This window comes from Meriones unguiculatus, chromosome 2 (assembly GCF_030254825.1).
Source record: "Meriones unguiculatus strain TT.TT164.6M chromosome 2, Bangor_MerUng_6.1, whole genome shotgun sequence".
In the NCBI taxonomy this organism is placed as follows: Eukaryota; Metazoa; Chordata; class Mammalia; order Rodentia; family Muridae; genus Meriones; species Meriones unguiculatus.
The window spans coordinates 137,596,361-137,610,767 of NC_083350.1; the positions used below are offsets into that span (position 1 = coordinate 137,596,361).

General features: G+C 41.9%; 1 protein-coding gene across 7 annotated transcripts in view; it reads left to right on the forward strand.

The window, feature by feature from the left end:
• Window positions 1–14,407, forward strand: part of Tnik (TRAF2 and NCK interacting kinase) — a 427,262-nt gene that overhangs the window by 364,564 nt on the left and 48,291 nt on the right. For 4 of the 7 annotated variants that reach the window (XM_060378161.1, XM_060378162.1, XM_060378165.1 and 1 more), the window contains 4 exons: window positions 2,509–2,615; window positions 10,050–10,213; window positions 12,262–12,359; window positions 13,967–13,990. In XM_060378161.1, coding sequence (XP_060234144.1) covers window positions 2,509–2,615; window positions 10,050–10,213; window positions 12,262–12,359; window positions 13,967–13,990 — 393 coding nt within the window. The remainder of the gene's footprint in view (window positions 1–2,508; window positions 2,616–10,049; window positions 10,214–12,261; window positions 12,360–13,966; window positions 13,991–14,407) is intronic. The other 3 variants (XM_060378163.1, XM_060378164.1, XM_060378167.1) reach the window with 1 other exon arrangement.

Genomic DNA, 14,407 nt, shown 5'->3' on the forward strand with positions numbered 1-14,407 from the left:
AAACACGCTAGGCTGTTCATGTTAGAAAATAGGCCAGTGGATATTTTCAATGATTATTGCATTTATAGTCAGACAAACCAAATAAATGAAAGAAAATCTGCTTACGCTTATATTTAATGACGTAAAACTCAACCAGATTTCAAGGGCTCAGAAAATGGTTTGGGGACTGAGGAGATGACTCAGTCGCTAAAGTGTTTGTCATTGAAACACAAGGATCTGAGTTCGAGTCCCCAGCACTCAAGTAAAAGCCAGGCATGGTGGCATATGCCTAGAATCCTAGTGCTGAGGAGATGGAAACAAGAAGATCCCTGGCCAAAGAGTCTAGCCAAATTGGTGAGTGCCAGTTTCAGTGAGAGACTGTTACAGAGAGAGAGAGAGAGAGAGAGAGAGAGAGAGAGAGAGAGGCAGAGAGAGACAGAGATATTGAGAAAGATACCCAACACTGACCCCTGGCATCCACAGGCACACACACACAGACACAGGCTGTCATACTCATATATACACATATATACACACAAACAGGCTGGCTTTGTCTTTAAGCATTTCACTTGGCTCCATTTAAGGAGTGTTCCTTCTAGGCTAAGGCGTTTTATATTTCCAGCCTTAATTAATGAAAAGGATTGGACTTCACAGTGAAATGACTAGCTCGCCCACTCTACAGACAACCTTAAATTCTCTTATTTCATTCTACATTACTAAGCTGTTATTTGCCACAAGCCACGTTCTAGAATGCGTCTGTGAATACGTCTACAGGGAACCTGAATGTCTTTAACATGCTGAAGACATTTTTGCACCAGATGCTTCCTGGTCCATGAATCTTTTCTCCCAAGCCCAGCACATGAAGCTGTGACAATTGGAATGTCCTGTGATTTCTGTAAAACACTGTTGTTGTTATTAACTCCAGGAAAAAGAAAATGGTTTTGATGATTGACAAACAATTATCATCTCCTTCTCCAGTGGATGATAGGGGGATTGCCATTGTTTTGAGGATGAAAGAGTCACAGTGCTGTCCCTTGTGATCATCAGGGGGTAGTCAGAAACCCCATCCAAAACTGTTACTTAGAAGTAAACTTGAATATGAAAAAATAAGCTCTACACAAGAGCAGGAGACACGAAAGAGACGGTGTCTCATTGCCTCTCTAAAAATTTCAGGTAGATACCTATATAAAGCTAGGAAGAAATGTTAGGTCAGCTTAAATATTCCAGTTTCAGTCAATTAGTAAGCCCTTCTCTAGGAGTGTTTCTGTTTACAGAAAGAAAAGTGAGAACTATCAGCAGTTTGAATTTGAATAGGTGTTATACCAACTTGGTCATTTTGTTTTGCTTCTTTGATTCCACTTTATTTTAAAGGAATTACAATAAAATGTTTTTTTTTTCAAAACAGATGAAGCATAACACTTACGTTGAAAATAACTTTCTGCATTAATGTTCATGTGATTTTTGTAAACAATGGACTCCCTTTGTACAATACCTGATCCCACAAGCAGGTGCCTGTGTGCTCTGTGAGAGGAGACACATTTGAATTCTACGCTGTGCTTTACCTAGTTGAGCTAGTAATATGTTCTTCTGCTGTACTTCCCACTCTTGTATTCTTACACAGGCATTTTGAAGACCGTTCCAGTATTTTCAATATTAATTCTGTTTTGTAAATAGCATTTACTAATTACCCACAAAATCCACATTATTTTGGGTTTGGGGTTTTAATTAGCAATAACAACTTGCTTAGGTAGGAACACCACGTATGTTTTCATGTTCTAAGAATGATATGAGGTGCAGGGATCACCACTGGTTGATGATCACTGGTTCTGCTATTGAGAGAACCCTGATTCATTTCCCTACACCCACATTGGGTGGTTCAAAACTACCTGTAACACTGGTTCTAGGAGATCTGATACCTTCTCCTAGCTTCCATGGGCAACCAGCACATACATGTTACGCATACATGCAAGCATAACATACATGCACTCACACATACACAAATATTTAAAAGTAAATAATGAAGTCATAGATCCTCTGGGCTCCCCAGTATGTGATTTGTTGTCCAAGGCCTGGACTAGTACTCCAGTTTTTCCTTAGCGTTCATAATCTCTTTGTTCGTTGTGATGATCTAAAATGAAATGTGCCTTCCTCTGCTTGGCTCCCAGCTAGTGCAGCTTCCCAGGAAGGGCACTCCAAAGAGGTTTCTCCTAGCTTCCACTCTTTCCAAACAAGAGACATTTTCTTATAGCTCATTAGGTCAAAGTCATTAGTGCAATCTGCCTTTTATTTTTAAGATTAAGATGACCTTTACTGGCTATGGCATGTCCCCCCATTGACTTCTGGCAGCACATCCCCCCTTCGGCCTTGTTTCAGGAGGTCACTGTTTCACTGAAGCATGAAAGACAGTTGTTTCACGGACAAGGCAGCTTCTGTAACTTTTGGCCAGTCTTCATAGAGGGGGTGGCTCCTCAAACGATAGTCTGCCTACACTGGATTAAGGGAAATTTCTGAATTCTGGTTTTCTTCCAGGTGCCTCAAAGAACAACTTCTATATCCCCAGCACTAGCCAGAAAGAATTCCCCTGGGAATGGCAGTGCTCTGGGCCCTAGACTTGGATCTCAACCTATCAGAGCAAGGTAAGAGGAGGAGGTCACCATGATTATCCAAGATGCCTGCTTTCCTAAAGAATGTCTCTGACCTTCTCTTCACTTCTGAAGCAAGTGCACTCGTCTCCTTGACTGTCAGCTTTGATGGCCTTTAATAACTTCAATACGACACTGTTTTAAATCTGGGCCCAAACTTAGAAATACAGTTGTGGTTAACAACATTGTAAACCATTGCTTTGGAGACTTCATTCATGGAGTCTGAAGTACAGAATTAGAGTTGAATCAAGAAATGTGTCCCCGCTGAGGCATTATAAAGCTCTTGCCTAGAAAACTGTAAGGGACTGCAGAAATTCTATAACTTGCCCTGACAGGACCAGCTTTGATCAGGAAATCATCCCAGTGGCATTATGGAGGGTCTTTGAGATACAGTTATGCTTCTGTGATTTACTCTATGTTCTTCCCAAATTTTCTATCTACCATGCATATTCCTATAATCAGGAGTTTGTATTCAACTTCTACTGGTTGGTGCAGAGGTCTCAGAGGATTCTGGGACGTAAACAGTATCTGCACAGTATCCGGGCAGACTTTATGTGGCAACAGATGCTGTTTGTTGCTCTCGTTCAAGTTTCCCTCGGGTTTGTCATGATGAAGACATTCTTTTTTAGGATCCACTGAAATAGCAAGCGGCCTCTGCCGAGGCTATAAAAGGATGCACTAGGGCAAGCTGTTTTCTTCTTCATTGTGTTCACGACCAGAGAAAGACCATGAAGAGAAAGGGGGGAGAGTAGAAGAAGAGAGGGGGGACTTGTGGCTTTGCTTGTATACAGAATGCTTTTTATCTTAGCACATTCACTTTGCTCCCTCCGTTGAATGGCTTTAGGAAGGGATCGTTTGAAGGAGGAGGAGGCACTCTAGTTAGAGCAAATATTCCAGTCTTGTTCTAAGTGGAGTTACAAACTGTAGGTATCTGTGAATCTCCTCTTGTCAAATTCGTGTCCAGCTGGTGTGGCTTAGCAGCCTTGGGTTCACTAGTGTTGTGGCCAGGGAACAGAGGTGTGCTAAGTCTGGATGCAACTGAGCCTCATCAACTCATCTCTTCCAGTGCCCAATTAGCAGCACCTTCTGATCTTTTGAGCCATCCTAGAGGCTGTTTGCAATTGATTAGTTGCTTGGAATCAGGCTGCTTAGATCAAGCATCATTTCAGCCTGAAGTATTTGTTTCTCTTCTGTCAACCAAAAAGAAAGACTTGCTGTTATAGTAAAGAAGCAGCTGTTTAATTTCTCTGAAATGCTGTTTTAATAACATTAGGGCCTAAGATAATCGGTATCTGATGGTCAGTACCTTATGAAAGGCGAGAGTTTCCCTTGAAACACTTAAATGTTATATTTTGCATGGAGAATGTAGATGGCATGATAGATGACCAGAGTCTTTCTACTTACAGTAGAGGGGCGGTGAACTAAGAGGTTGCAGTTATTCCACTAAAATGAACATCAGAAATATTTGGGGTGACATTATCTCTTCCTATGAGTCAATCAGCAGAACACCCATGCTCCTGCCTACATTCACCTCCACATGACCAGCACTTAAAATGTAAATCATTGGGCTGATAAGGTGACTCATAAAAGCACTTAGAGGCAATTAGTATAAAAGCCTGGCAACCTGAGTTTTATCTCTAGAACCCATATACAATTAAAAGGAGAAAAGCCCATAGAGTTATCCTCTGACTGCCACAGGCTTGCCAGTAGCTTTCTCTATTCCTCTCCACCTTAGTTTTTGAGACAGGCTCTCTCATTGAACCTAAGAGTTCACTGATGCAACTAGGGTGGCTAGCCAGCAGGTCCCCAGAGGTCCTCCTGTCCTTGCCCTCCCCAGCACTGGGTTACAAGTGGTGCTACTGAACTTTTCAGATGGATACTGAGACTCAAAATTTGGGTCTTCATCTTTGCATCTTAAGCACTTTATTGACTAAGCCATCTGGTGAGATGCCGAGCTTTTCTGCACCTCTGCTGTGCAATAAACAGCCCTAAGACTTGGTTGGGCTGAATTCACTGTTCATACTTCTCACAGTTCTGCAAATGAACTAAAAAGTTCTTCTGCTGATCTGAGCTCACTCAGGCCACTTCCTGAGCTGCCTGCTCAGTCATAGATTCCTCACTCTCCAAGTTCTTGCCTCTTGGCTTCTTCAGTTTCGTCCATCTCAGAAAAGAATTTCAAAAGGAAAAACACCAAATACACAGGGTTTTCAAATCCCTTGCTTAGGCCTTCTTCCTGGCATCATAGTGGGTCCCATGGCCAAGACCTAGGTATGGAAAAGAACTTGACGGAGGCATCGAAACGAGCATACATACCTCCTACCTTAATCCTCACAGTTGTTTTACTGCCATTCAATAAATGGTCACGCATCAATGAAGCCTTTAGGCGGGGTGTGCTTTTAAGAGATTTGTACTGTTTTACAATATTTGTAAGCTGTATTTCCTATACTTGGTCAATATTTCCTTTATTTCTTTACCGCCTTTTCTCTGAAGTGATTCCCAAGGGAAACTGGAAAAGTTAGAGAAGATTTCAGTGAAAATTGCACAGCCTAGTAGAGAAAAGATTCAAGAAATTTAGTGTTATTTGTTATTTTGTTTGCTAAATTTAACTAATATATGTCAATGCCATGCTATGTGCAAGACTATATGTGGCCTTGGGACTAAGTGTTCAGAGAGGGACTCCAGGGCCCATAGGTCTAAGTGTACCTCATGTTCTTTGGGCTGCATATACCACTGGGCACAAAGGAAGTCTTGCCTCTTTCTTATCTTGCTTTGGAGTCAGTATGTATATGAACTTACTTAAAGAAATCATCAGTTTGATACCTAGAACCCATGCAAAAATATCAGGTATGGTAATGTGCTTAGAATCTCAGCAGTGGACAGAGACTGGAGGATCCCTGGGGCTCCCTGATCATCCAGTAGAGCCAATTATGATGAGCTACAGGCCAATGAAGAGCCTGTCTCAAAAGAGGTGGGCAGCTCCTGAGGAATGGCACCTAAGGTTATATACCCTGGCCTCCATAAACGCGCATACACGCATTCACCTGCCTGCACACAAACTCTCACATACATATGCACAGCATTATTTTTAAAAGCAAGACTTCTCTCTTCCTTATGGACAGTTTAGGAGCCCAAAGTTCAAGATGATAATGTTTCAACAAAATAGGATCCTGTGTCTCTGAGTCATCCCGTAGAGAAGAGCCACCATACTCTGATGTGGGTAAGAAACAAACTATGTGCTAACTGAACAAAAGAGGAAGATTAGACAGAGCCTGAAGGGTAAGAAGTTTGTATTGTGTTTCCTCAATTTTATAATGGTGAATCCCAGATCCTGGGGGCAAGTGTCATAGAGTGATAATCAATAACAATTTGAAAAGCATGTGCTTGAATAGATAGTAACTATGTAGTAGCCCTGAACAGAAGAATCCAGAGTCAGGGTGTGCACTTGAGTGTGTGTGGCTAATACAAGAAAGACAAAAACTTGCTGTTCTGGGAACACTTGCTTCTCATAGGACTACCTCTCCATTATCTCACTCTTTTGCTGCCTGAGAACAACAAGTATTTACAGGCAGGCCTTTCAGTACCTTGTCTTCTCTTTCTGAGGCAACTTGTATTTATTTCAGCATTTAATAAACAGCGCTGGAGCACTTACATAGGATTTTCATTGTATTACAGATATTTTTAAATTGTGTGTGTGTGTGTGTGTGTAGGTGTGTGTAGGTCAGAAGATAGCTTGGTGAAGTTGGTTGTCTGTGGGTCCCAGGAATTGAACTCAGGTCGCCATGGTAGGACAGCAGCAAGTGTCTTTACCCTCTAAGCCATCTTACCAACTAGCATTACAAATATTAACTGTTAAAACCATAGAGTGACTCCAAGGTTATGACTTTTCATCACTCTCCTTTTATAGATACGGGGCTGAAATAAACAGAGCTTTAGAAAGTTGCCCACTGGGTCAAAGAGGTGGTAGGAGTGGGATTTGAACTCTGGTAGCCTGCCTGACAGGACACCATTTTGTCCCTAGCTTTCTCACCCTGTTCTATGGTTCTGTTAACAGTCCTTCCTATTCTTGAAGGCATTGACCTCTGCCGTGCTGCACTCACTGTCTTTTAAAGGATGTGATCCTATGGGACTTATCTGTATCCCAAATGCTTCCCACTCACCTAGAAACAGCATTTGACAGCTTCCTTCCAGGGGTAAGAGTGGGTGATGGCACAGTCTCCTGCCCTTTTAACTCCTGCCTGTGAAACAGGGCATTGGCTAAGCTCAAGTTTCACATCCAGGACCCACATGCTCCTGGATGTCAATGGCCTCATTATATGAGAGTCATCAGCAGATCTTAAAGAAAGATTTATTTGATCACGTAAAAATAGTGCTATTTTAAAACTTCTGGACACTTTAATATTTCATTTGATTTGTGTGTCTTTCTTAAACCAGATTAAAATGTTTAAATACTTTTAGAATGAAAAGATTTACATAAAGCCAGAAATACCCAGTCAGAAAACAAACAAACAAAATATTAATCATCAGTGATTAAATATTCCTTGTCCCATTCCAAATCTCATAGTAATTTTCCTTATTGGCCATGTTGTCAAAGAACAAAGTAAAGAGAATTTTGGCAGTCAGCCAGTTAATTATAGACTTGGCCCAAGAATTTGGGCGAAAAAAATCATGTTGTAATTCTTATTTTCTGTTTTGACTTTTTACACAATTTAAGTACATAGGATAATTGCCACGTAGTCCCTCAATGTTGGTCTTATAAAGCAAACATCACTGTTTCCTGGATAGAAAATGTGTAAATTTAAAGTCAACATTTAAAGAAATGTATTTGGATAATTTTCAGTTTTTGCCTGCATAGATCCAAGTAGTCTTGGTTAATATGTGAATAAGGGAAATCTTTTATTTAATGGAATTCTGAAGTTGAATCCCTATGAACATTTCTTTCAGACCTTTCAGCCCGTAAGGCAGAGCATATATATGTAATAGGGAAAAGAAAAATATCATATGACAGTTTGTCACATTACTCATATTTTTAATTAAAAAAAAATATTAAGTTCTCCTGTTCCTCCATGTCGTTACACAGACACGAAGTATTTCTTAGTGTGAGGCAGCAAGAGTAGCAGCTTAATACAATCAGTGTCTGGGATGCCAAGCTGGACTGAAGAGGACCTGTGCTAATGAGGCCCAAGTCAGGATTTAAATGCTCATGGGATCTAATTAGAGTCATACTACAAGAAGCTCCGAGCTTCATCAGAAACGCATGTGCATCCCAGATATTTCTGCAAATAGCCAGGACCCCTAACATGCCTGCAGCCTTCTGTCTGTTCATCCTTTTCTCCTATAACTAGGCACTCACAGTGGGCCCATGATGGGAGGCAGAGAGCATTAAGAGCTCGTGCTGGCCGATGCATCCTTCTCTTCCGACCTGCACCTCCTGTTTCCTGCCACAGACTTGGTGATCTGTCCTGCTGGCCCCTTCTTAACATCCATCCATGTGCATAAGAAAAACACCAGCTTTTGTCTCCGCTCGGGCTGTGCCCGGTCTTTCTGGTACTATGCCAGGTTCCCAGAATGTCTCACTCCTCTCTAACGCTACCTGTGACCCCTCAGTGCGCGTGAATTACCCCCAAACAGCAATGGCATTTATAGTCGCTTTTCACATAGCTCTCAGGGTTGCAGCCTGTTAACTATCATCTCTGCCACATGTATCTCCTTGCCTGGCCTGCTCTAGTCTTCATCCTAACCCAGGACTCACTGTAGGTGTGAGTCAACAAGATTTTGACTGAGGACTCAAAGGAAAGCTCAATAGAGCAAGTAACTGAATAATGTCACCACAGCCACCATAGAGAACATTTCAGAGCATGTCCCACCAACATTCTCTCAATACTTTTTTAAATACAAAGAAGGTGACATCATCATTTCACAAAATCAGAACTGTATAAGCAACTTTAGAACCATCCACCACTCTTAGGTCGATAATATGTTTGGTTATAATAGCTTTTACAGCAAATAATTTGGGAATTTATTAGTAATTCCTTGATCACTACTGTTTCATAAAAGAGAGCGTTGGGGGAGAAGTCATTATTTGAGGATTAGAGACAATTGTTTTCTACGAAAAGTAACAAGTTAATGATGTAAGATACTTAGGAAAGAAATATTTTTCATTTTAAGCATTTTCTCATTTGGGGGGATTTGCATTTGGGACCCAAATTTATTTCAACCCTGTAGATACAAACAGTTCCCACAAAAATAGTTACTATACACTAAACAGCATCATTTTTATCGAAAGAAATCCTGGTGCTCATGAGCTTCAGCAGCAGTCACTCAGAGCTACTGCTTCCAGTGTGTTGACCCAAGAACTGAGTGTGGAGCTCCTCCCCTGCCCTTCCAGCAGCTGGCTATAGCTGCACCAGGAAGGCGTGGCTTCCGTCTTCCCCGGCCCTTTGAGTACAGGGTCTCAGGAGTCTCTGCCAACAGCACATTAACCCTTCCACACACAGCCTTGTTAATGCACACCAAGTAAAACCTACGTATATTTACGCGTACCATGTGATATTCTGATGGATGTGTAAATTGGGAACCCAAAAAGTTACCTTTCTGGGGCATGAAAACGTTTAGGATCTGCTTCAAGGCTGGCTGTGGTACAGCAGTCATGTGGACAATGAGATCTTTTCTGAAAAAGATTCTGCTTTAACCTCGCACACTAAAGAAAGGCACCGCAGTGCACGACAGAGCTCCAGAGCTTGCTCGTCCTGTCCGTTTGAAACTTTCGTTGCTCACATCTCGTTATCCCCTCACCAAACCCCACAGCTGCTGATAAGCCACGCTGTACTCTCTGCTACCCTGAGTTGTGCCCATGCATATGTGAGATCATGCAGAGCATGTCTTCTTGTATATACAGATAGACAAAATATGTATGTGCTGCGCTTATGAAAAATATGTCATATTTTCTTTCTCCACTGGTGCATCTGTGGATATATTCTGATTCTATGTTTTGCCGTTTCAAATAGTGCAACAATGAATACATCCATCTTTTTCATACGGTTTCCTCTAGATGTATACACAGAAACAGAATTGTTGGTCACGTCGTAGACCTGTTAATAATTCTTAGAGGGATCCCCATAGTATTTTTCCATACTGGCTATGCTAATTTGCATCCTACCAACGGAGTATATGAGGATTTCCTTTGCAGCATCCTCAGCAGCAATGGCTATCATTCTTTTTGCAAAACCATCTCAATAAACTCAATAAAAGTAAGGTGATGCTGAGCATTTTTATATACAGCTTTCTATGTGTCTTTTTTTTATGTCTATTCAAGTGTGTAGCTCATTTTTAAAGCCTGGGAATTTGTTTTCTTGCTGCTGAGTTGTTAATGCAGCGCCTTGCATATTTCGAATGTTGACCTGTAGCCGTTGCTTTTTGCCGTCCATGCAGCAACCCTGATCTCCGCAGAACAGAGCCCGTCCTGGAGAGCCCCTTGCAGAGGACCAGCAGTGGCAGTTCCTCCAGCTCCAGCACTCCCAGCTCCCAACCCAGCTCCCAAGGAGGCTCTCAGCCTGGGTCGCAAGCCGGATCCAGCGAGCGAACCAGAGTTCGGGGTAAGTCTCCATTCTGTCACGCCTGGGCAGAAAGCTATGGACAGAACGGGCGGGAGACGGGGGCGGGGGGTACTTCCTCACTCTGTCAGCAGGGCGGCTGATGTTGTACGAGGCTGGAAATCATCTGGCGTCTCGTGCTTGTGTCTCCTGAAGGGAATGGTCTACCATCCCTCACTGTGCGTGTGACATCAGAGTGTGAACAGCAATCCTGTTGGCCTATCGAAAATTTCAGTCTGCAGTGTTTTCCAGACAGATCTCCAAGCAGAGGTGTTATTACAAAATATGGTTACTTCCCAGTTCCCCAAATGTCCATTTCCATTTGACTCCTCATTTTCAGTCTCATGCACCCTACTGTCTAGGTCCCATGGTGCCAGAAGTCCCTTCCGGGATTCCAAGCATGCTTCTTGATCTTAGGTATTTCTCAAAATGAAATTTCCTAAAAAAACAATATAAGATAAATACTCAAGAGAGAAGGAAATACATTTACCTTAAAGACAATGTTCTGGTTGTTTCTACTAGTTAAGTAAAAAAAAAAAAAAAAAGAAGTGTGTATATATATATATATATATATATATATAACATATCCTAATATTAAATTCAAAGCATTCATCATCACCTAGTTTTCAGTAATGAAAAAAAAAAAACACATGGGAAGAACATGATATAATTAAGTAATACCTAGCAAAATACTGTTCTAACTAGTCAAAATTCACTCTTTCTGTGTCTCCTTCTTCAGAAGATAAATTTGGTTACTAGTAATTAATACCAGACTTTCTGAAGTACAAGTTGATAAATATTAATGTGCTGATAAGTTACTCTCCCAGAAGAAAACCACTAATTTCCTTCATGGCCCCTTTAGTAGACACGACCATAGTTTACCTCCTCTATCAGCCTTTTGGGTTTCAGTTAAGTAAAATCTCTGTTTACATCATTTTTAAAGTCTGAACTCTAACATGTGACACCCATGACTTCAGGTTGAGTCTGGATTGTCCCACAGCTGACTCAGCATTTCCCTGACATCGGTGGTCTGTCCCAGAGTGCTGTGTGTCGTTGTGACACTGATCCAGACAGCTGCCATTCCATCAATATTTTTTTAAATGTCCGTTGGAGTCTTTGTTTCTTTAGAGCAAATTGTAATGAAGATCAGGGTTACCCACTCCGTTTTAATTCTCTGAACAAGTTCAAATTTAATTCTTATACTCTTTCTTTCATCCCCCTACTTCTTCTGACTACAAACCATCCCTTTCTGGGGATTCACGCCAAACAAGAAACTCTGAGCTCTCCTGCTGCTCTACCTATGACATGAACAACACAGTGGCTCTCACTCTGGCTGCTGGGACTCTTCCCTCCAACCCCACCCAGGCCTTGTTCCACAGCTCTCCCTCTATTCCTGGGACCTTTATCATCAACACCTCCCTCATCCTGCATCATTCCTTTTTCCTTATAAACCTCAGATCACTTTGCAGCCCCTCTTAAAACTCATTCCATCAAATAAATCTTATTATATTCTTCATAAACTTCCATCAGAATAGCCTGTTGTGATGAAGAGATGATAGGGGAGGAAAATGCGCCTAGAATTTTAATTTGGAAGCTCATTTGAAATAAGGTTGAAGAGGACTTACAAAATTCAGAAGGATTCCCAACTAAGGTCACAGCTTTAATGTTACCTCGGGTCAGGTGTGTCATCTGTCAAGTCTGTACTCATGTAGAGAATAAGAAGATAGTGCCACACCGTTGGGTTGGAGCAAGGACTGCTTGCAATAAACAACAGAGAAAGAAAGCATTTGCTGCCGTGCCCGAGATCCAGGAAGCACTGGGTAAATGGCAGTACTGCATGCAGCCCACGCTGCAGGTCTCATTTCTCCTGTCAGCCTCTGGGTTTCAGGCCCAGGTTGTTTCTGGATTTGTTTTTCTGAGCATTTGTTGTTTTCCCGTAGATATACATGGGCTTACCTAGTGGGTAGGGTCTCTCCAGTCACTCATTCAGAAGGCAAGGCAGGCTTTTCTAATGGTCACACTTTCTTTCTTGTCCCTGTTCTCTCCTCCAGCCAACAGTAAGTCAGAAGGATCGCCTGTGCTGCCCCATGAGCCTTCCAAGGTGAAACCAGAAGAATCCAGAGACATCACGCGGCCCAGTAGGCCAGCTGTGAGTGCTTTGCTTCCTAAGAACTTTGAACTCTTCACTTACCTAAGGATCCCAATATAATGTAGTTGGCCTTGCATTCATGGCTCAAAGCAAAAAAATAAAAAAATAATAAAATAAAATAAAACAAAACAAAACAAAAAAACAGAGGACAAAGAAGACCACTGTGTCATACATGATTAGCAAGGAACTGAGTGGATCTTAGGCTGCTTCATCTGACTTTTAGTGCTTTTGTTCTCAGCAACATTTCTGTAAAAAATAAAAAAGAAAGAAATAGCTCAAACCCACAATATTTGCTCAGCACTTTGACAAAAAAAAAAAATGTTAAAAGTAGCAGTTCAGAACACCTAGGCTCTTCCTGTACACTGCTTCATCCACTCTCCACACGGGTTTTCATATGAACTATCATGACAGTCTTCTGCTATTTGTCAGGCCTTAAGGACTAGTCTTTTCTGGTCCCAAATTTAGTATGCTGTGGCACGGGGGGTGGTTATCTGAATACGGTGTCATTGCTGGAACATGCAGGGCCCAAGTGTATATAAACAGGGCGTTTCAGCATCAGATGTATAAACTGATAACAGCTCCAAGGTATGTTTGAGGAGATGGTTTTTGTTGTAGATATGAAGGAGCAAATGACCAGAGGTGTTTGGAAGAATCCAAAGTAGGGAGAGAAAGGCTGGCAAGACTGGGCCAGACCATCAGAGAAAGCCTGAGGAGAGTGAGAGAGGAAGACCAAGGAAGTGTTAGCAAAGGAGATAGGGTGGAGCAAGAGGTGTAGACAAGAGCATGGCTGAAATGGCAGGGTTGTATGGGAGTGAGAAGGTGGGGGAAGGGAAGCCTGTGAGTTAGAGAAGTTTAGAATAGAGGGCTGAGTGAGAAGTTGAGAATAGCCACAGGAAGTTGTGAGCCTGAGGGAGCCTACAGCCCAGCATGCCCTTTGGTATAGATAGATAACCAATTGTTCCTTCTGGCAGGATGATGAGGCAATGGCTACTTTAGTAATGGTGTCAGAGTTTGGGGGGGGTGGAATTCCTTTAGGCCCAACACCAAGCAGCTTGAAAGAAAGAAAGGATATGGGATAGGGATGTAGCTCAGTTGGTTAAGTGCTCATTCTGCACAGATGAAGCCTGGATTCAATCCCCAGCGCCACATAAAACAAGCATGATGGCTCATATCAGAAGTTCAAAGTCATCTTTGGCCGAATAATGAGTTTAAGGCTGCCCTAGGATACATGAAACACTGTCTCAAATAGATAGATAGATGATGGATGGATAGATAGATAGATGAAATGAAAAGGAAAGGGAAAATAAGGAAAGGAATGGAAAGAAAAGGAAAGCAAAGGAAAGGGCATGCTGGCTGAAAGTAGAAAATTAATCTGGATGTTCTGAGATGCTGTCCTCTAAATGAATGCCTCTTTCATTTACTATTCCTTGCCTCTTAAAGTAAGGAAAATGTTAAGTAATAACAAAGGAAATGTGCATTGTTCTGGCTTGAACCTGTCTTTGTGTCAGTTTTCTATTAACAATGCCAATTGTGTGTCTAACCTGCTTCTTTCCTTCTGGATTTTCCCTGCCTGTGGATTCTTCTGGATCTGGTTCCTCTTTTCACAGAGCTATAAGAAAGCTATAGATGAGGTTAGTACTTACTGCCTTTTCTTGCTCATTCTTTCATGAGATGTGAATATTAAACGCATTTCCTAATGTTAATATTTAGAAAGGAGGCCAGTGGGACTGTGGGAAAAGTCTTATATACAGCCTTGTTTAAGGGAGGAGAGCTCCTTCAACAGGAGCCAGCCTCAGACCCCCGGGCATACCCATAAGATGCTCCAGAGTCCTACTAAACAAAAACATTGCTGTCCCAGTGTCCCAGCTGGGCAAACAACAGGTATTAGTGTTTTGTTAATGGTGTGGTCTCTCTTTCCAGTGCCTTCTAATAACAAACCTGTTCTCCAGCCTTGCTGGAGATGACTCTCAGCATTTTTACTAACAACACAACGAGGCATAATTCTAGCACATCCCAAATTTACAGTGTGTAATTTGGGAACAAGGAGT